This window comes from Salvelinus sp. IW2-2015, unplaced genomic scaffold, assembly GCF_002910315.2.
Source record: "Salvelinus sp. IW2-2015 unplaced genomic scaffold, ASM291031v2 Un_scaffold1325, whole genome shotgun sequence".
In the NCBI taxonomy this organism is placed as follows: Eukaryota; Metazoa; Chordata; class Actinopteri; order Salmoniformes; family Salmonidae; genus Salvelinus; species Salvelinus sp. IW2-2015.
This window is the reverse complement of record NW_019942843.1, coordinates 1-22,049: the sequence shown is the minus strand read 5'-3', so window position 1 is coordinate 22,049 and position 22,049 is coordinate 1. Positions and strand designations below refer to the sequence as shown.

At 50.5% G+C, this 22,049-nt stretch overlaps 1 protein-coding gene across 1 annotated transcript; it reads right to left on the bottom strand.

Annotated features, from left to right (window-relative positions):
* Positions 1–4,437: 4,437 nt before the first annotated feature.
* On the bottom strand, positions 4,438–19,257 carry LOC112070441 (FH2 domain-containing protein 1; the record flags this gene model as incomplete). Its single annotated transcript, XM_024137869.2, has 4 exons — positions 4,438–4,526; positions 12,826–13,208; positions 15,441–17,524; positions 19,179–19,257. Coding segments are annotated over 4 exons (2,635 nt in total), but the record flags the coding sequence as incomplete, so codon positions are not given.
* Between the last annotated feature and the right edge of the window lie 2,792 nt (positions 19,258–22,049).

Genomic DNA, 22,049 nt, shown 5'->3' with positions numbered 1-22,049 from the left:
AATCTAACGCATGGGCTACGTTGCTCGTAACCACTGAGGCTAGCACGATCTAACCCACTGGGCCTACTTGCTCTAACACTGAGGCCTACCTGATCTAACCACTGGGCCTTACTTGCTCTAGACCACTAGGCTACCTGATCTAACCCACTGGGCCTACTTTGCTCTAACCACTAAGGCAGCTGCTCTAACCACTGGGCTACCTTGGCCTAACCACTAGGTACCTGATACTAACCACGTGCTATCTGCTCTAACCACTGGGCTACCTGATCTAAACCACTAGGCCTCTAAGCCCCTAGCAAATGCTCTAACCACTAGGCTCTAACCACTAAGGCTAGCTGCCTCTAACCGCTAGGTTTCTAACCACTAGGCCTAGCTGCTCTAACCACTAGGCCTAAGCTGCTCTAACCGCTAGGCTAATGCTGCTCTAACCGCTAGGCTAGCTGCTCTAGACGCTAGGGCTAGCTGCCTCTAACCACATAGGCTCGCTAACCGCTAGGTACGTTGCTCTGAACCACTAGGCTCTGAACGCTGTGCTAGCGTGCTCTAACGCAACTAGGCTAGCTGACTCTAACCACTAGGTTCTTAGACACAGGTTTCTAACCACTAGGTCTAAACCACTAGACTACCTGCTCTAACCACTAGGCTCTAACCACTAGACTACCTGCTCTAACCAGCTAGGTCTAACCACTAACTACCTTGCTCTAACACTAGGGCTCTAACCATAGCCTACTGCTCTACACCACTAGACTACCTGCTCTAACCACTGGCTACGCTGCTCTAAACCACTAGACACCTGCTCTATGACACTAGGCTACCGTGCTTCTAACCACTAGACTACCTGCTCTAACACTAGGCTCAACACTAGGCTCACCCAGAGCTAGCTGCTCTAAACGCACTAGGTTCCTAACCACTATGGTCTACCGTGCTTAACCACTAGGCCTCTAACCACTAGGCTACCTGCCTGCTAACACTAGACTACCTGCTCTAACACTAGGCTACTGCGGTCTATTCCACTATGACTAGCCTATTCTATCCACTAGGCCTCTAACCACCATAGGCTAGGCTGGCTCTTAAGACCCATCTAGCCTCTAACCACTAGGCTCTAAGCGCGCAAGACTAACTGCGTCTAACCGCACAGATGACTACCTGCTCTCTAACCAACTAGGCTCTAACCACTAGGCTGCTCCACTGAAGAACTACCCTGCTCTACCGTCAAAGACTACCTGCTCTAACCACTAAGACTACCGTGCCTCTAACTCCAACTAGGCCTCTAACCGCTAGCACTACCCTGCCTCTAACCACCTAGACTACCTGCTCTAACCACTAAGGCCTTCTAACCACTAGGCTCTAACCACTAAGGCTAGCTGCTCTGAAAACGCACCTAGGTTCTAACCACTAGGCTACCTGGCTCTAAGACACTGCTCTAACCACTAGGCTACCTGCTATAACCACTAGACTACCTGCTCTAAGCCACTAGGCTACCTGCTCTATCCACTAGACTACCTATTTCTACCCTAGGCTCTAACCACTAGGCTAGCGTGCGTCTAACCACTAAGGTTCTAACCACTTAGGCTCTAGACCGCAAGACCTACCTCTCTAAACCGCAAGACTACCATGCTCCCCCCCTCCCTCCCCCCCCCCTCCCGCCCCCCCCCCCCCCCTCCCCCCCCCCCCTCCCCTCCCCCCCCCCCCCCTTCCCCCCCCCCCCCGCGGCCCCCCCCCCCCCCCCCCCCCCCCCCCGCCGCTCCCCCCCCCCCCCCCGCCGCCCCACCCCGCCCCCCCCCCCCCCCCCCCCCCCCCCCCCCCCCCCCCCCCCCCCCCCCCCCCCCCCCCCCCCCCCCCCCCCCCACCCCCCCCCCCCCCCCCCCCCCCCCCCCCGCCCCCCCCCCCCCCCGCCCCCCCCCCCCCCCCCCCCCCCCCCCCCCCCCCCCCGCCCCCCCACCCCCCCCCCCCCCCCCCCCCCCGCCCCCCCCCCCCCCGCCCCCCCCCCCCCCCCCCCCCGCCCCCCCCCCCCCCCCCCCCCCCCCCCCCCCCCCCCCCCCCCCCCCCCCCCCCCCCCGCCCCCCCCCCCCCCCCCCCCCCCCCCCCGCCCCGCCCCCCCCCCGCCCCCCCCCCCCCCCCCCCCCCCCCCCCCCCCCCCCCCCCCCCCCCCCCCCCCCCCCCCCCCCCCCCCCCCCCCCCCCCCCCACCCCCCCCCCCCCCCCCCCCCCCCCCCCCCCCCCCCCCCCCCCCCCCCCCCCCCCCCCCACCCCCTAGCCAGCCCCCCCCCTCCCCCCCCCCCCTCCCCCCCCCCCCCCCGCCCCCCCCGCCCCCCCCCCCCCTCCCCCCCCCCCCCGCCCCCCCCCCCCCCCCCCCCCCCCCCCCCCCCCCCCCCCCCCCCCCCCCCCTCCCCCCTAAACCACTAGGTCTAACGCGCGAAGACTACCGTGTCTGAACCACTAGGCTCTAACACAACTAGCCTATTAGCCTGCTTACACACCAGGCTCTTAACTCACTAGCTACTGCTCTAACCACTAGGCTCTAACCACTAGGCACCTGCTCTAAGCCCACTAGACTACCTGCTCTTAAACCACTAGGCTACCGCTTAACCCTAGACTACCTGCTCTAAACACTAGGCTACCTGCTCTAAACCACTAGCTACCTGCTTCTAACCACTAGGCTCTAACCACTAGGCTCTAACCACAAGGCTGCTTGCTCTATACCACTAGGTTCCCTCACCACTAGGCTACCTGCTCTAACCACCTAAGGCTTCCTGCTCTAATCCACCTAGACTAGCCTGCCTCTAACCACTAGGCTACCTGGCTCTATCCACTAGACTACCTATTCTAACCACTAGGCTCCTAAACCACTAGGCTAGCTGCTCTAAACCACTAGGCTCCCTAACCACTAGGCTCTTAACCAGCAAAAGACTACTGCTCTAAACTGCAAGACTACCTGCTCTAACCACTAAGGCTCTAACCACCTAGGCTCTAACCACTAGACTAAACCCTGCCTCCGGCAAGACTACCTGCTCTAACCACTAGGCTCTAACCACTAGCTCTAACCACTAACTAACCTTCTCTAAACCACTAGGCTCTAACCACTGGCTCTCACTGAAGCTCTAACCACTAGGCTCTAACCACTAGGCTAGCTGCTCTAACCACTAGGTTCTAACCACTAGGCTAGCTGCCTCTAACCACTAGGCCTAGCTGCTCCTAACCACTAGGCTACCTGCTCTAAACCACTAGACTACCTGTCTAACCACTAGGCTACCTGGCCTCTATTCCACTAGACTACCTGCTCTAACGCACTAGGGCTCTAACCCTGGCAGCTGCTCTAACCACTAGGCTCTAACCGAAAGACTACCTGATCTAACCGCAAGACTACCTGCTCTAACACTAGGCTCTAAACCACTAGGCTCTAACCACTAAGAACTCTGCTCTAACCACTAGACTACCCTGCTCTAACCAATAGACACCTGCTCTAACCACTAGGCTCTAACCGCTAGAACTAACCTGCTCTAACCACTAGGCTCCCTAACGCTAGGCTCTAACCGCTAGGCTAGCTGCTCTAACGCACTAGACTAGCTGCTCTAACACTAGGCTGCTAACGCTAGGGCTAGCTCTCTAACCGCTAGGCTCTAACCGGCAGAGCTACTGGCTCTAACTGTAATATTTGTGTTGTTGGAGACAATGACCAGGCAGGAGACGGGAGTCCATTTAGTTGTGTTTTAGTCCAGAACCCTCTGTGCTCTAAGCAAGTTCCCCCTACAGACCTCTCGTGCTCTACAGTTCCCTACAGAAACTCTCCGTGCTCTCGCATGTTCCCCCTACATGACCTCTCGTGCTCTACAGTTACCCTACAGAAACCGTCTCGTGCTCTACAAAGTTCCCCCTACAGACTCTCGTCTCTACAGTTCCCCCTACAGGATCCTCTCGTGCTCTACGTTCTAGTTCCCGGGCATCACTAGTGGCGCATGTGCATTTCCTATTGGTGTAGTAACGTAACACTTGTCGTAATAACATCACTGCTTAGTAACAGCATATAACTAATATAAACAGATGGTTAGATCCCAGACCCTACACTCCTCCCCAATAGTGGTTTAACTCCAAGAGAACGAGGTAAATAGTTAGGGAACTAAATGAATATCCTGAACAATGCATTCTTTTAAAAATCAACGTATCTGGGTTGAAGCAGACTTTTCAGAGCCCAGCCACACATCCAGGGGATTATTCTGCCCCGAAGCTGGAGTTAGTGTCTAATACTAACCCAGGTAATGTACCTTTCTTTCCTTTTATCTAGGACATATTAAAAGTGTTTGTTTGTTGTTTTAACCTGTCTTGTTACCTTAAACAAGCTCAAACTCACAAGGTCAATGCTTTTGAGGTGCCCCTTCGCTGTCGAATAGGATACTCCGCTCCTCCTGGGTTCCGGTGGTGGGCCAGTTCGGGTTGAAGGTCAGGCTTCTGTCTCTCCGTACGTTCCACCAGTCAGGAGGAATAGCTCCTGGGGGTCGTTATTGTTCTTGGTTCTCTGCATGTCCTTGCCTGGGGTTGGACCGTAACAGAATTATCCACTGTGAACGTTGCCATGGCGATGACAATTTGGACTTGGTAAGTCAAAGGTCCTCTGCGTTGCAAGATCACACCTAGTTCCACAGGCGCTTGGTGTGTCTGAAATCACGTACCATCACCCTTCTTCCATCTGTTGAATCCTCTGACAGTCTTTGAGTGTTATCTCATGAGCTTTCTTTGCTGTAACGCTTGGGTTTGCTTTTTTGCCACAAGTGCTTGACACGTCTGGTTTTACAGTGTCCAGACGGGTACGTGGTTGGCGTCTCAGAAAACAGTTCAGCTGGTGTCATTTCGTTATCTGTGGTGGTGGTGTGTTACGGTAAGTAAACAGTGAACTGGGGAAGCCTTTGGTGGGTGGGCACGACTCGAACCTCGAGTCTAGTCCAGGCCTTCTTAAAAGGTTTGCACCGGCTTCCTCTCGCGCTGTTCCGTTTGGATGCGGATGGTAAGGTGGTGACAGGGATGTGCCTACTTCCGTTGTTCCTTGAGAAACATTTCAAAATCGTTTGAACGTGAAAAGGAAGGGCCATTGTCCGATGACGAGCTCCTATGACTAGTCCAAAGGGATGCGAACAGGTTTCTGAGAAGATTGAGCGGTCTTCTCAGCTTGTGTCAGTTGAGTAGGGAACACTTCCATCCACTTGGAATGGACATCGACGGACAACAAGGAAAATGTTGCTCGTCAATCTCGCGTAATCCACAATGGATGCGTTCCACGAAGTGTAGCAGCCCAGGACCATGGATGAAGAGGTGCAGCAGCAGGCTTTGTTGCGAACAGCTTCACAAGGTCAGCAGTGGGCCTACCATGCTGTTAATGTCCTGATTCCATGTCCCAGCCCCCTCACAGATAACTGCGAGCGATGCTTCATTCGAGTGATTCCCTGGATGTCTCCCATGCAGGTCAATAAGCAGTCTCCTCCTGGAATTTGTGAGGACCACCACCCTTGATTCGCCCACAGCACATCGTGATCAGTGGACAACTGGTCTTTCTTTTGTCGATGAATACGAAGGTTATCGTTCATTTACAAAGTTGGCCAACCGCCTAATGTTTAAGTCCAAGACTTTGGAAGCACTGTGTTTTTCCTGTTTCCTCTCTATGTCCTGAAGCAGATAATGGGCAGTTCGTTCAAGTGAGAGGATCTGGAGGACTGCTTATCATCTTACTGGTCGGAGTCACTATTGCACGGTAAAGTCCTTGATAGTGCATCTGCATTTGGCGTGATCCCTGGAATCGTCTGTACTCGACTCGTAGTCGTAGGCTATCAATATCAGAGCGCAACGTTGCATTCGAAGTGCCAGCAAGGGTTGGTATAGCTCATTTTGGTCCCCCAAGGATATGGCAACAGAGGCTTTGTGGATTGTCAGCAGCTTGGAAACTTCCTGACGATATATTGTGGGTTGTTATATTGTTTTAAAAATAGATTCTTAAAAGAGCCTTTGTATTATAGTTCTGTCCATATTTGTTTGTTACATTTTGTAAATAATGTTTAAAAAATAAATAATCTTACTTCTCTCTCCAATGCCCTGCTCTCTATTCTCACAGCAGTGACGTTGCGTTTTCTATAGGTATGAAAGTTTTGAAGCATGATAGATATTAACTAGGGTATAAATGGTATGAGAACTTTGAATGTGAGTGTGATATATTCAAAGTCTTCCAATCAATGTTTTTTCATCGTGTAAATGATAAGCTTGTCCGTGTACAGTTTATTTTGTCAGATAACCGCATGACATCTATCAATATCAGATCCTAGAACGTTTAATATATTTGATTGAATTCTAATAATTTGGCCAAGCTTCAGAAAAATCTCCCACCTTTGTGGGCACGTGTCATAGCAAGGCGCCAACGAGAGCGTGACCACGACGTGACGTCTATAGCAGCCAACGCCGTTACTCGCGTTTATATTCCAAGAGGATAAGAGACTGATAAAGTGCCTCTTTCTCCGACCTATTTGAAGGCGTTTGGTGTTTCTCTGTAGACTGGCATGCCCTTCGCGTCTGATGAACCGGTTGTTAGCGTTATTTTAACGGGGAAAAAAGGGCCCACAAAATCAGATTTATTTCGAGTGCAGAGATGGAATAAACGCCACTGTACTAGCACAACCGGCCGTTGTTTTCGGGAAGGTTGAGGTTTAACGTTACTTGTGTGTTTGATGGAAAGCATGAGTAAGCAAGTGTCCACGAATTGCTTTGTCGAGCTAAGTAGCCTAGCTGGTTAAAGAGAAGCGTAACTTAGCAATGGCCATCAACCGTGTGCATCGCCAGTTTTAAGCCTCAACTTCTAAGCTTAGACCTTAAACCAGATGTTTGATTGTTTATGCATTCTATATCACAAATACACGCTAACCTCACACAAACTAACGCACGGTCATTTGTTTGTTGTTTCTCACGGCGTGGGCACGTGCGTAGGTGCATTGCCCCAATATCTCCTGGTCAGCTCACACGTGCGTGGTCGGGGAAACAACTTCCTGCTCTGAATGAAGTACTTCCAATTTATAATGCACCTCCCCCCCCCCCCCCCATCACATCTATTTTGATTAGATTTCTGGGAGCTCATGTCTCTCCTGTTATCAAGTCTGAAAGATGGGAGTAGTGTTGGTGGTTTATGGAGTACCTTTTACAATCTCTAACCCCCCTCTCTCTTATCTTGTCCGCAGTTTTATCGACCAGGATGCCCCAGTCCTCTTCTCTCAATCTGAAAACGGGTAGGACACGTAGTCTGGAGAGAGCAGGATCCCTGAACAAGGGTGGTAGCAGCAACTACATCCATGTCCAGGAAAGGATAGAACTCTATTGGGGTCAATGAATGCTAGCGCAGCACCCCCTCCTCCACCTTCCACCCTCTCTTCCTCCCATAATCCTTCCCTCTCTTCCTCCAATCTTCTCATCCTCTCTTGCAGGAAGAAAGGAGAAAGGAGATGATGGAGTTCCTTTGTGGATGAGGAGGAAGAGGGGAAGGTGTTCAGCGTTTCTATAGTAACCATTAGCAGGGGGAATCCCTGCCCTTCGGAACCGTTGGAACTGTCGCCCACGTGGAGCAAGCAGCCAATGAGGGGCAGTGAGGGATGAGACTGCCAATTCAAAAACTTCCCGAAGTACGCCAGACGAAGAAGAGGAGAAACATGAGGGAGGGGGAAGGAGGAGAGGGTGTGGAAAGAGAAGGATGCAGGGAGAGGCAGGAGAAGGTTGAGATGGCTGAGAAAGAGTGAGAGGTGACCATGTCTGCCCTGTTAAGAGGAGGAGGAAGATGGAGGGGAAGGAACCAGGTGTTTTGTCTCGGATAGAACAACTTGGGTTGTTCGGACAGGTCTGACCCCTGAACACCCAGCACTCCTCACATCAAGGTAAGAATTGAAAGTTGAAAGGGGCTGTGGTGGTGTATTAGCAGGGAATGGCCAGTTGAAAGGGGCTGTGGTGTGTTATTAGCAGGATGGCCAGTTGAAAGGGGCTGTGTTGATATTAGCAGGATGGCCGAGTTGAAGATGGCGGCTGTGTGTGTATAGCAGGATGGCCCCGTTGAAAGGGGCTGTGTGTATATTAGCAGGATGGCCAGTTGAAAGGGGCTTGTGTGTATTTAGCAGGAAGGGCCAGTTGAAAGGCTGTGTGTATATGTAGCAGGATGGCCAGGTTGAAGGGGCTGGTGTATATAGCAGGATGGCCAGTGACAGGGGCCTGTTGTGTATATTAGCAGGAATGCCAGTTTTTGCAAGGGGCTGTGTGTAATATTACAGGATGGCCCAGTTTGAAAAGGGGCTGTGTGTATATTAGCAGGATGGCCCATTTTGAAAGGGGCTTGTGTGTATATTAAGCAGGATGGCCAGTTGAAAGGGGCCTGTGTGGTATATTAGCAGGATGCCAAGTTGAAAGGGGCTGTGTGATATTAGCAGGATGGCCAGTTGAAAGGGGCTGTGTGTGTATGTTAGCAGGATGGCCAGTTGAAAGGGGCTGTGTGTGTATTAGAAGGGATGGCCCAGTTTGAAAGCGGCTGGTGTTATATTGGCAGGATGGCAGTTGAAAGGGGCTGTGTGTATATTGGCAAAGGTGGCCAGTTGAAAAGGGGCTGTGTGTAATATTGGCAGGATAGGCAGTGAAAGGAGCTGTGTATATTAGCAGATGGCCAGTTTGAAAGGGGCTGTGTATATTAAAAAAATATATATTTTGTAAAATTGGAACCCTTTATTTAACTTTGAAAAAACAGTTAAGAACAAATTCTTATCTCAATGAAAGGCCCTAGGAACAGTGGGTGACGGCCCTTGTCAGGGGCAGAGACAGATTTTTACCTTGTCAGCTCGGGGATGTCGATGTTTGTGATTGCACAGAATGGTCCTGTATGAAGGTGGGTGGTGTAGTGTTGTCAGTGGCCAGTTGGAAGGGTGGGTAGGTGATGTTTTGTCAGATGTGTCCTCTTGTTTCCTGTTCAGAGCAGTTCATAACATGTGGTAATGTAACAGTACCAGATTGAAAGTTTGGACACACCTAGGGTTCTTACATTGGTAGATATAATGAGTGAAGCATCAAAACTAACGAAAATAACACATATGCATCTATGTATAGTAACCCAAATACGTGTTAAACAAATCAACATTATGTTATCTTTGAGATCTTCAAAGTAGCCACCCTTTGCCCTTGATTACTGCTTTGCACACGTCTTGGTATTCTCCTCCAACCAGATTCATGAGGTACGCCTCCACCTGGAATCCATTTCAATTATCAGGTGTGCCTGTTAAAGAGTAATTTGTGGCAATTTCCTCGAATGTGTTTGAGCATCAGTTGTGTTGTGACACGGAAGGGGTGGTAATTTCAGACGAGAGCCCTAATTTGGTGAAAGACCAGTCCATATTATGGCAAGAACTGAAACAAAGAGAAATCGACTGACTGCTGTGGCTGGCTAGCCTAGCTGACTGCTGTGGCTGGCTAGTAGCCTGACTGCTGGTGGCTGGCTAGCTACTGACTGGCCTGTGGGCTGGCTAGCAGCTGACTGCTGTGGCTGGCTAGCTAGCATGACTGCCTGTGCTGGCTAGCTAGCTGACGCTGTGGCGGCTAGCTACTGACTGGCCTGTGGCTGGCTAGCTAGCTCTGCTGTGGCTGGCAAGCTAGCTTACTGCTGTGGCTGGCTAGCTAGCCTTACTGCTGTGGCTGGCTAGCTAGCTTACTGCTGGTTGGCTGGCTAGCTAGCCTACCTGCTGTGGCTGGCTGGTAGCTTACTGTGTGGGCTGGCTGGCTAGCTTACTGCTGTGGCTGGCTGGCTAGCTTACTGCTGTGGCTGGCTGGCTAGCTACTGCTAGTGGCTGGCTGGCAGCTTAGCTAGCTTTCCTGCTGTGGCTGGCTAGCTAGCTATCTAGCTTACTGTGTGGCTGGCTAGTCGTAGCTAGCTAGCTTACTGCTGGCTTGTGGCTGGCTATGCTTAAGCTAGCTAGCTAGCTTACTGCTGTGGCTGGCTAGCTAGCTAGCAGCTTACTGCTGTGGCGGCTAAGCTAGCTAGCTAGCTTACTGGCTGTGGCTGGCTAGCTAGTAGCTAGCTTACTTGCTGTGGCCGGCTGGCTGCTAGCTAGCTAGCTACTGCCTGGTGTGCTGGCTGGCTAGCTAGCTAGCTTTTACTGCTGTGGCTGGCTGGCTAGCTTTACTGCTGTGGGCTTGGCTACTAGCCACAAGCAGTAAGCAGCTTAGCTAGGCCACAGCAGTAATTCACCGCAGTAAGCTAGCTAGCTAGCTAGCCCCACAGCAGTTGTGTTAGTAGTATTGCAGATGGCCAGTTGAAGAGGGCTGTGTATATTAGCAGGATGGCCAGTTTGAAAGGGGCTGTGTGTATATTAGTAGGATGGCCAGTTTGAAAGGGCTGGTGTAATTTGTTTATTTTACCTTTATTTAACTAGGAAAGTCAAGTTAAGAACAAATTTCCTTATTTCCAATTGACGGCCTAGGAACAGTTGGGTTGACGGCCTTGTTCAGGGGCAGAACGACCATATTTTACCTTGTCAGCTCCGGGATTCGAATGTTTGTATGGCAGAATGGCCTGTTGAAAAGTGTGTGTGTGTTGTTTTGTCAGTGGCCAGTTGAAGGGTGGGTGGTGTGTTGTCATGTGTCCCTCTTGTTTCCTGTTCAGAGCAGTTCATACTGGGTAATGTACAGTCACCAGTTGAAAAGTTTGGACACACCTAGGTTCTACATTGTAGAATAATAGTGACGACATCAAAACTATGAAAAACACTATGGAATCATGTAGTACCAAAAAAGTGTTAAACAAATCAGAATTTTTTATCTTTTGAGATTCTCAAAGTAGCCACCCTTTGCCTTGAATGACTGCTTTGCACACTCTTTAGCTTTTGCACACTCTTAGCAATTCCTCTCAACCAGATTCATGAGGTTAGTCACCTGGAGATGCATTTCAATTAACAGGTGTGCCTTGGTTAAAAGTTATTTGTGGCAATTTCTCATGTGTTTGAGCCAATCAGTTGTGTTGTGACAAGGTAGGGTGTATTCAGAACATAGCCCTATTTGGTGAAAGTCAAGTCATTATTATGGCAAGAAACTAAGCAAAGAGAAGAACTGCCTGCTGTGGCTGGCTAGCCTCGCTAGCTGCTGCGCTGTGGCTTTGGCTAGCTCGTTAGCTAGCTGACTGGCTGTGGCTGGCTAGCTCGCTAGCTAGCTGACTGCTGTGTGCTGGCTAGCTCGCTAGCTATGCTGGACTGCTGTGGCTAGCTGACTGCTGTGGCTGCCGTGGCTGCTAGCTAGCTTGAACTGCTGTGGCTAGCTAGCTGAACTGCCTGGTGGCTAGCTAGCTGACTGCTGTGGGCTAGCCTAGCTGAACTGCTGTGGCTAGCTAGCTGATCTTGCTGTGGCTAGCTAAGCTGAGCTGCTGTGGCGGCTGACTGCTGTGGCTGCTGACGCTGTGGCTGCTGACTGCTGTGGCTGGATGACTGCTGGGCTAGCTAGCTGCTGCTGTGGCTGGCTGACTGCTGTGGCTAGCTAGCCTGGCTGCTGTGGCTGGCTGACTGCTGTGGGTGCCTGGCTAGCTAGCTTAGCTGACTGCTGTGGCTAGCTAGCTGGCTGCTGGGCTGGCTGACTGCGTGGCTGCCTGGCTAGCTAGCTAGCCTGAACTGCTGTGGCTCAGCTAGCCTGGCTGCTGTGGCTGGCTGACCTGCTGTGGCTGCTGCTAGCTAGCTAGCTGACTGCTGTGGCTCAGCTAGCTGGCTGCTGTGGCTGGCTGACTGCTGTTGGCTTGGCAAGCTATCGCTAGCTGCTGCTGTGGCTAGCTAGCTGACTGCTGTGGCTGGCTACCTAGCTAGCTGGACTGCTGTGGGTGGCTAACCTAGCTAGATGGCTGCTGTGGCTACCTAGTATAGCTGGCTGCTTGTGGCCAACAAAGACATCATTTTGCAAGTTGGATCATCTGACCTTTGAGGCAATTAAGTGTTCTCACACTATGATTTTAAACATTTCCAAATGTTGGGAAACTTCACGGTAGGCGTTGTTGCCACCCTTAGTCGCTACGTAACTTCTGAGTGAGAAGAAGCACGAGCACCACCACCAATCAGCCTACACCAACTGCTCCACACACGCACACCTGTCGTTACTATGACAACTAGCGTAGCCATGTCATCCCAATTTGGTCACAGGTTTCCCCGAGTGGCGCAGTGGTCCACTACAATCCCTGGTTCGAATCCCAGCTGTATTCACTCCGGCCGTGATAAGAGTCCCATAGGGCGGCGCATCCGTTGACCCAGCGGTGGTCCGGTTTTGATTTGGTATAGGCTGTCAATTGTAATTAAGACTTTGTTTCTGAAACTGACTTTGCCTAAGTTAAATAAAATTTTAAAAACTGGTAACTTGCTGTTGGACAGTCAGTATTCCTGAAATGGATTTGATCATTAAGGCCTGCAGTGTGAAACAAGGCTTTAGTATCAAATCAATTTTCAGATAACATTTTAACTAATATTAACCTGTCCGCCCCCCCCCCCTGATACTACATTCGGTCCTGACAGGTGTGTTTTCAGTGAGGTTGACCTGATTTTACCAATCAATATAGAACATGTAATGTGTAGAATAGAATTGGACTTCGATTATATATCATCATAATAATCATGTCCTGTTCTACTCAATAACATTTTCTGATTCTTGATTGTGTTGTTGTCCCTGTGTTGTTTGTCGTGTTGCCGTTCCGACGGTCTTGTTCTAGAGGCGTGTTGGATGCTGTTTCCTCTCCGCTCGGATCCTTTGCCTCCTTCCCTCCTCGCGCTCTGTCCTTGCCTCTTTCCTCCTCGCTCTTGTCCCTTGCCTCTTTGCTCTCGTCTGTCCTTGCCTCCTTTCCTCCCTCCCGACTCGTCCCTTGCCTCCTTTCCTCTCCGCTCGGTCCCTTCCCTCCTTTCCTCCCTCCGCTCGGTCCCCTTGCCTCCTTTCCTCTCGCTCGGGTCCTTGCCCCTTCCTTCCTCCGCTCGGTCCGTTGCCTCTTTCCTCCCCGGCTCGGTCCCTTGCCTCCTTTCCTCCTCCGCTCGGTCCCTGCCTCTTTCCTCCTCCGCTCGGTCCTTGCCCCTTTCCTCTCCGCTCGGTCCCTTGCCTCCTTCTCCCCCGCTCGGTCCCTTGCCTCCTTTCCTCCTCGCTCCGGTTCCCTGCCTCCTTTCCTCCTCCCGCTCGTCCCTTGCCTCCTTTCCTCCCGCAGCTCTGAGGCAACACAGGAGAGTGCCTTTTTTGGGGCGTGATCACTGTCACACAAACACACACTCTGTCTCTGTCTGTCTGCTGTCTTTTCAGAATGTCCAGCAAGGTTATTGTAGGAACTTCTCTGTATCCTCAGGGCGTAAGAAATCCTGGAATGACTTGATGGAATTCTTTACTGCCCTGGAGTCTATACACTTCTCTTTTGTCTGCTTCTGTAAATTCTCGTCAAGGTTGGAGATTGTGTTGCTGGTAAGTCTATATTCAGCAGTGCTCTTCTGTATTTGTTTTTTGGTTTCCTTGTGCTCGGCTTCGTTGTGTTTACAGTCATCACGGTAATAGTGTGAATGGTGTTTGGTTCCTCTGTGCCATTCACTCACCTTGGCCACTAGGGGGCAGATAGCCTGGTGTTAGTGCCATCCAACACTGACTACACACTAAACCCAACCAGGGGGACCCAGATACCTGGTTAGTCCCAACAACGACTACACACTCAGGTAGCCTAGTGGTTAGAGCAAGTAGCCCAGTGGTTAGAGCAGCTAGCCTAGTGGTTGGAGCCTAGTGGTTAGAGCATTGGACTAGTAACCGAAAAGTTGCTGGATCAAATCTCCGAGCTGACAAAAGTAAAAATTAGTCAATTCTACCCCGTAACAAGGCAGGTAATCCACTGTTCCCCAGTACCTTGTCATTGACTTGCCTCGGTTAAATATATATCTTTTTTTAGATCCTATCTAAGGCACTACCTTTGACCAGGGAGCCATTTCACACACAGACAACGTCTCTAAACAAGTGGTTAAAGTGTACACGTTTATTCATTGTCTCATTAATCAAATATACAAAAATGATATAGCCAGGTCCCAGATCAGTTTGTGCTTCAGCCAACATGTCCTGGGCCTGTATTTATAAAGCCTCTCCTAGTAGGAGTGGTGATCTAGGATCAGTTTGTGCTTCAGCCAACATGTCCTGGGCCTGTATTTATAAAGCCTCTCCTAGTAGTAGTGCTGATCTAGGATCAGTTTGTGCTTCAGCCAACCTGTCCTGGGCCTGTATTCATAAAGCCTCTCCTAGTAGTAGTGGTGATCTAGGATCAGTTTAGTCTTTTAGATCAAGATGGCCACGTTTACACAGGCATCCCAATTCTGATCTATTTGGCAATAATTGGTCGTTTGACTGGGCAAAATATCAGAATTGGTCTGCCTGTTTTAATACAGCCAATGAATAAGGTGATTATAAACAAAAGGGGGAACTGATCCTAGATCAGCAATCCTTCTAGGAGAGGCTTTATAAATACAGGCCCAGGACATGTTGGCTGAAGCACAAACTGATCCTAGATCAGCACTACTACTAGGAGAGGCTTTATGAATACAGGCCCAGGACATGACAATTGGAGTTGGCTAATACAAACACATTCGGGAACAGGTTTTAACAGGAAACACAGCTAGATCAAACGTACTCATGTATCTGTCCCAAATGGTWCCCTATTCCCTACATTGTGCACTATAGCCCTATGGGCCCTGGTTAAAGGAGTGCACTATGAACTGATATGGGGACTATTTGGGACGTAGAAAGGTTTCTTACATACAATGACAACATTATGTAGAGATAGATAAAATCACGATCACAAAAAATACAAATCTAGACTTAATTTACATCTTTAAAAGTATTTTAATTCTTTTTCTATATATTTTGAAAGACTCGACCCTGTAGGTCTGGAGAACATATGATAAGGGTTAACATAAGTCATGTGGCATGTAGTTTGTATTGGAACAAGAGATACATGTCGTCAATATTGGAACTAGGCCGGGGAAAAGGAAGCAAGGAAATATGTTGTGAGTATTGGAACTAGGCCGGGGAAAAGGAAGCAAGGAAATATGGTTTGGAGCAATTGGGAACGAGCGCGGAGAGAAGGAAGCCAAGAAAATTTTGTGAGTATTGACTAGGCGGGGAAAGGAAGTGTGGGTAAAGGGATCTGCAGAAAACTAGCCCCGCCTCCTGATCTCCAGGGATTCAGTGCATCTTGACTGGAGAATACTCTTAAGTGGGTGTCAGAAGAAACTGCTGACGTTTTGTCCACTGCGATGCCCCGGTAGGTGCGCCGCCAGGCGAGTCAGGGAAGGTACTGTGGGGCAGGGTGTTGGGGAGTCGGGGCAGCGGAGAGGGTCCTTTGATTACTTTTTTTCTCCTGCATCGGGGGGTTGTCTAGTAAGCCTCCGCGCGGGTGGCCCGCCGGGGGCTCACCTGCTGGTCGTCTCCAACGACCCCGCCCGGCTGAGGGGTGAGGGCCCGGGAGAGGGGACAGGGGAGGAACGGGGGGAGTTTTTAGAGGGGGTGAGGGTACTCCCCGGGGGGGCGAGTGTGGTCCGTCTGAAAGAGGAAGCGGCTGTGTTTCGGGCAAATCCAGGGAGGGGGGCGGGGACACCTCCACGGTGGGAGGGGGTCGGGGGGGCACTGAGGCTGTTACCTCCTCCACCCCCCGCTGTTGGAACAGCCCCACCGGCGGCGGCGAGGGCTCGGAGGGTGGAACGGCACATCTTTTCCTCTGGGGGCGGTCTGGGGGCGACGGGGCGGAGAGGCTTCCGGAAGGACGGCTTCCTCTGGAGGTTGGAAGGTTGGGGTTGGTTGCCGTGGACACCCGTGGTGGTCACAGACTCGGCCTTGGGGTGGTCGACCTGGAGGCTATTGCGACGGGGTGTGGCGGAGCTCCTCTCTGCCCGTCTAAGAGAGCGGTTGGCTGGGTTAGAGGAGGAGGTGGTGGTGGTCCGTGGACCAGAGCTCTGGTGGCCAGGGGGTTTCTCCACCTGTTTACCCGGGATCGAGCCACTTCGACTGGCCTTGAAGATAGGGACCACACGCCTCATGCCCTGGTTCTCTGAGGAGTTGAGGGTGCGGATGACAGTCTTTCGCCCGCTGGTGGTAGAGGGGGGTCTGGAAGGCTTAGCGACCTGGCTGGTCTTGGGATTCGTACCCTGGGCTGACCTATCAGAGGCACCAGCGGTGACTGACGCAGGCAGCTCATTGGCGGAGGTAGACACTGCTGGAAACGATGACTCATCGGAGGAAACAGGCACTGATTGYTCAGTGGTGGATACAGGCACTGAGTACTCATTGGTGGGTTGAGATTCTGAAGGCATGCTATTGGCTGGGGACTCACCCATAGAAGAAGCGGATACCTGGTGTGCTGGACTCTCAGCCTCGTCAGTGTGCGTGGGGTTATCACCGCTCTGTGCATGTGACGAGAGGTCTATAATAGCTGTGGATGGAGATCGATCAGTACGACAATCTGTAGTCAACGTCTCTGTCCGAGACACACCCTTCTCCTGTTCTACCCTCTTCTCCTCTACTTCACCCACAGAAGGCTCCTCATTCACTATCCCTGCAGCCACCATCCTCCCATTCTCATCCACCTCTTCCTCCCGCTGTCTGGAAGAGTCTGACCTCTCCCTCTCTTCCCGCCCCGCAGAACGCCCTTGGGAATTCTTCTGTGTATCCGTGAGGATAGAGTCTCTGGGAATCTCTTTCTCCAGGTCTGTGTCMGTGACGACATCTCCCTGGTCGTGACCGTGTGGGGTCAAGACGAGGTCGAACGCTCGGAGCTTAGGAACCAGAGTGTGTCGTTCAAGGTCGACGGCCAGACCACCGGGTTGGTTGTGGTCAGGGTCCGCGGTCTGGTTCAGGTCTGTGCTTTGTGCTTTTTTGTGGTCAACGGTTGCTGTCTGAGGGCTGTGATTTGAGTTGATGCCAGGTGGAGGTTTATGGTGACTGTGCRTCGGTCCTAAGGAGGTGGGTCTAGAGGAGGGGGAGTGTGGACCGGGCCAGTCTACCTGAGGGTGCTGATTCTGGGGTTGAGTGTGACCCGCAGGTCTCTGAGGCTGAKGTCTGGTCAGAGGGGAGATGTTGGGACTCCTCGGCCCAGTTTCAGGTGACCTCATGGGGGAGGAATCRCGCTGCTCGGCGCCCCTCCATAGTCGGCGCCCGGGATTCGGTGACCCGCCTACGACCTGAAGGTCAGAGGTGATGCCTAGAGTTAGCAGGCTGGTCAGCTGACGGTCYGCCGCGGCGGATGCAGAGCCGCGGGAACGGCGGACGCTTCCGGAACGCCCCAGTGCATTCTGGGGGCTGTGCGGCGAGCACGGGCGGGACTTGAGAAGCTCGATAAGCCCCTCCTCCTGGGATAGGGCCACCTCTATGTCCGTCTCGCTGCTGCTGCTGCGCATTCCGAAGACCCCGCCCACCTTTTCTCCGCCCGCCCACGAGTGGCGTTTCTCCTCGAGCTCCTGTATCCGACGGCGAGACACCTCCTTCAGCTCACGCTCCAGGTTGTCCTAGAGAACAGAGAGGGGAGGGAMAGACATTTGAAATGTCTTTATTCTTTTGGAACTTTTGTGAGCGTAATGTTAACTGCTCATTTTTATTGTTTATTTCACTTTTGTTTATGATCTATTTCACTTGCTTTGGTAATGTTAACATATGTTTCCCATGTCAATAAAGCCCTTAAATTGAAATGTAATTGAAATTGAGAGAGAGAGAGAGAGAGACGGAAAAGGAGGAGAGGGGGGGCGAGAGAGAAGAGAGAGAGAGGAGCAGGTAGATGAGAGAGAGAGAGGGAGCAGTAGAGAGAGAGAGAAAGAAAGGGGAGCGGTAGATGAGAGGAGAGAGAAAGGGAGAGAAGGGGAGCGGTAGCGAGGGGGGGGCGGTAGAGAAGGGGGGGAGCGGTAGAGAAGGGGGAGCGTAGAGAGAGAGGGAGCGTAGAGAGAGCGAGAAAGAGAAGGGGAGGCGGTAGAGAGAGAGCGTAGAGAGAGAGAGAGGTAAGAGAGAGAGAGAGGTAAGAGAAGGGGAGGCGGTGTAGAGAGGGGGGCGCGGTACGAGAGAGAGAGAAAGGGAGAGAAGGGGAGCGGTAGAGAAGAGAGAGAAGGGGAGCGGTAGAAGGGGGGGCGGTAGAGAGAGAGGCGAACGAGAGGGAGCGGTAGAGAGAGAGAGTTAGAGGAGAGAAGAGAGAGAGAGCGGTAGAGAGAGAGAGAAAGAGAGAGAGAGAGCAGAGGGAGAGAGAGAAAGAGAGAGAGGGAGGAGAGAGACAGAGAAGGAGAGCGGTAGAAAAAAAGAGAAAGAGGAGAGAGAGCAGACAGAACAGTGTAAAAGTATAATACAGGTGTAATAACACTTGTTGAACACCCAGGGGGAAGTAGCAGTTACATTTTAGCAGACACCAGTACAGAGACTAAGTATTTTAACTGAGAGTTTTATATTATCCCTCAAACACAGAGTCCAAAGGTTTCAACATTATTCAACCTGAACAGCTCACTTGTATGTCAAGATGAGAAACCCTTGACATCTAGTGTGGATTTATTCTGGTCTGTGCATGACTAAAAGGGAAAGATGTCTGAGTAATCCTGACATCCCAGTGGTGATTTATTCTGGTCTTCTAGACTAACAGGGAAGATGGTCTGGTACCCTGACATCCAGTGTGATTTATCTGGTCTTCTAGACTAACAGGAAGATGGTCTGGTACCTGACATAGTGTGGATTTATTCTGGTCTTAATGACTAAAGGAAGATGGTCTAGTACTCGACATCCGTGTGAGTTTATTGGGTCTCTAGACTAACAGGAGATGGTCTAGTACCCTGAATCCGGTGTGATTTATTCTGGTCTTCATGACTACAGGAAGATGGTCTGTACCCCTGACATCCAGTGTGTTTATTCGGGCTCAGATAACAGGAAGATGGTTGGTACCTTTTTGACATCCAGTGGTGATGTATTCTGGTCTTTCAATGCTAACAAGAAAGATGGTCCTAGTACCTGACTCCAGTGTGGATTTAATTTCTGGTCTTCTAGACTAACAGGAAGATGGTCTAAGTACCCTCGACATCCTGTGATTTATTCTGGTCTTCCATGACTAACAGGAAGATGGTCCTGGTACGCTTGACATCATGTGTGATTTTATTGGCTGGTCTTCATGATAACAGGAAGATGGTCTAGTACCTTGACTGCTTTCTGAAACTCCTCAGGAACAGAGGTCTGGAAGACTTTGAAACACTCGTCCAGCCCTGAAGGATCTTGTCTTCGCAGAAGAGTCGATCAGAATGGTTCCTCGGTCCTTAACTCTGTGCCGGTGCTTCGCAACTCAACCAGGGCTGCTGTCGATTCTAGAGAGGAGACCACTGTTCTATCAGCACACACACACTAACTCAACTACAATCCTGACCTCTCTCTCTCCTCCTTGGGTGTCCCCTGAACATCTCTCTCTCTGTGTCCTGAACATCTCCTCTCTCTGTGTGTCCGCTGACATCTCTCTCTTCTGGTGTCCCTGACATCTCTCTCGTCTCTTGTGTCCTGACATCTCTCGTCTTGTGTCCTGACATTCTCTCTCTGTGTCCCTGAATCTCTCTCTCTCTGTGTCCCTGACATCTGCTCTGTGTCCCTGAACCTCTCTCTCTCTCTGTGTCCCTGATCTTCTCTTCTGTGTCTGACATCTCCTCTCTCTCTGTGTCCTGACCATCTCCTTCTCTCTGTGTCCTGACCTCTCTCTTTCTGTGTCTACATCTCCTTCTTCGTCTGTGTCTGACCTCTCTCTTCTCTGTGTCCTGACTCTCTCCTCTCTGTTCCCTGACATCTCTCTCTCTCTGTGCCCCCCCGAGTAAAAACCCCCCCCTCCCTCTCTCTCTGGTGTCCTGACTCTCGGCTCTCTGTGTGTCTGACTCTCTCCTCTTTCTTGTGTGTGTGTCCGCGACCTTCTGTGTGTGTCTGTCCTCTCTCTTCTGTGTCCCTTTGTCCCTTCTCTCTCTCTGTGTCATGACTCTCTTCTCGCTCTCCTGTGTGTCCCTGACCTCTCTCTCTCTGTGACCCCTCCTGACTTTTTGGTGTGTGTCCCGTCCTCTCGGTGTGTATCCTGTTCCTCTCTCTCTCTGTGTCCTGACTCTCTCTCTGTGTCCCTGACTCTCTCGTGTGTCCCTGTCCTCTCTCTCTCTCTGTGTCCCTGGTCTCTCGTCGGTTGTGTCCCTGTTCCCTCTCTGTGTGGTCCTGCCCTGTAAGGAGTGGTCTAAAAAAAACAGCTGCAGCAGCAGCTCTGTTCTCTCTCCCATGGATGCTCTCCTCTACTGAGCACTGTGCGAGACGACAACGATCTGGACTCTGCGTCCACGTTCTTCCATGATACCTGGAGGGGTGAAAGGTCAATAGGGCAAGAAGGATCAATGGTAGCAGTGAGGTCACTACGTCCATGATGATGATTCACTGAAGTCAGATAGCCTTACAGTATATATAGTGTAGTAATATTGACAGACAGATATAATAAGTGGTTAAGTATATTGACAGAGCCCTGAACAGTATATATAGAGTAGTACTATTGACCAGAGCCCTTATGGTCTTACAGTATATCTAGTGTAGTATTATGGACAGAGCCCTGCCTGTATATATAGTGTAGTACTATGGACCAGAGCCTAGTCTTCAGTATACCTATAGAGTAGTATTATTGACCAGACGCCTCTTCAAGTATATATAGTGTAGTTTATTGACAGAACCCACTCCTGACTGTAATATATAGTGTAGTAACTATGGACAGAGCCTATGGTCCTTACAGTATTAGTGTAGTACTATTGACCAGAGCCCTGACAGTAGTAGTATTAGTGTAGTAACTTTATTGACCAGAGCCCTGACAGTATATTTAATAGCTGTAGTACTTTGACCAGTCAGCCCCGCTATGGTCCTTATTTACAGGTATATAGTGTTAGTCTAATTCTTTGACTCCGAGCCTACAGTAAATGTGGGTAAGTAACTTTATGCCACGACAGTAATTATATTGGTAGTACTTATGGGACCGAGAAAGTATTTAGGTGTAGTACTTATGGACACCAGACAGTATATATGAGGTAGTATTATCATGGACCTTAGCCAGGTATATATAGTGTAGTAAGCTTTTTTTGCTATACTTTTATGGACCCGAGTACATAGTATTTGAGTGTAGTACTTGATGCTGACCAGAACCAGACAGTATTAGTATAGTTTTTAGTAATTATGGACCAGACAGTATAATCTACGTGTAGTATTGACCCAGACAGTTAATACGTGTAGTATATTTGACCAGACAGTAATATATAGTGTAAGTACTTATGGACCCGACAGTATATATATGTGTATGTACTATGGACAAAGACAACAGTATATATAGGTAGTTACTTATGGACCAAACAGTAATATTAAGGTGTGTATTTTATGGACTCAGCAGTATATAAGTGGGTGGGTACTATGGGCGCCGGAAACAGTTAATATTAGTGTGTACACTATTCGACCCATCTCATAGAGTGATTATAGGTGTATGTACTATGGACCGGCGAATAGTAATATATAGTGTAGTAGTCTATTGACCAGACCACATGATGCTCAATCCACGCGTTATTGTTACTGGCATATGTAAGTAATATATAGTGGTAGTACTATTGACATCAACCGTACATATAGTTGGCTAGGCTAGCTATGGTGAGCAGTACAGTGATAAAGGTATTAGTGTTGTGTGTGATATGGTGACCAGATAGTTATTACAAATGTGTATGTACATGACCACAGACAGTACTACATAGTGTGTACTATGACCAGACAGTATAATAATAGTGTTAGTACTATGGACTCCCCCAGACAGTAAAATAACCTGTAGTACTTATGGGACAGATATGTATTAAGTATATGCTGTTAGTACTTATGGACGCAGCCGTCCAGTATAAAGATATAGCGCGTAGTCTTCTCTTGCTGATTTGACAGACACGTATATATACGTGTAGTACTACTTTATGGACAGACAGTAATATACAGTGTAGTACTAATGGGAAACCAGTTCAGACAGGATATTAAGTGTAAGTA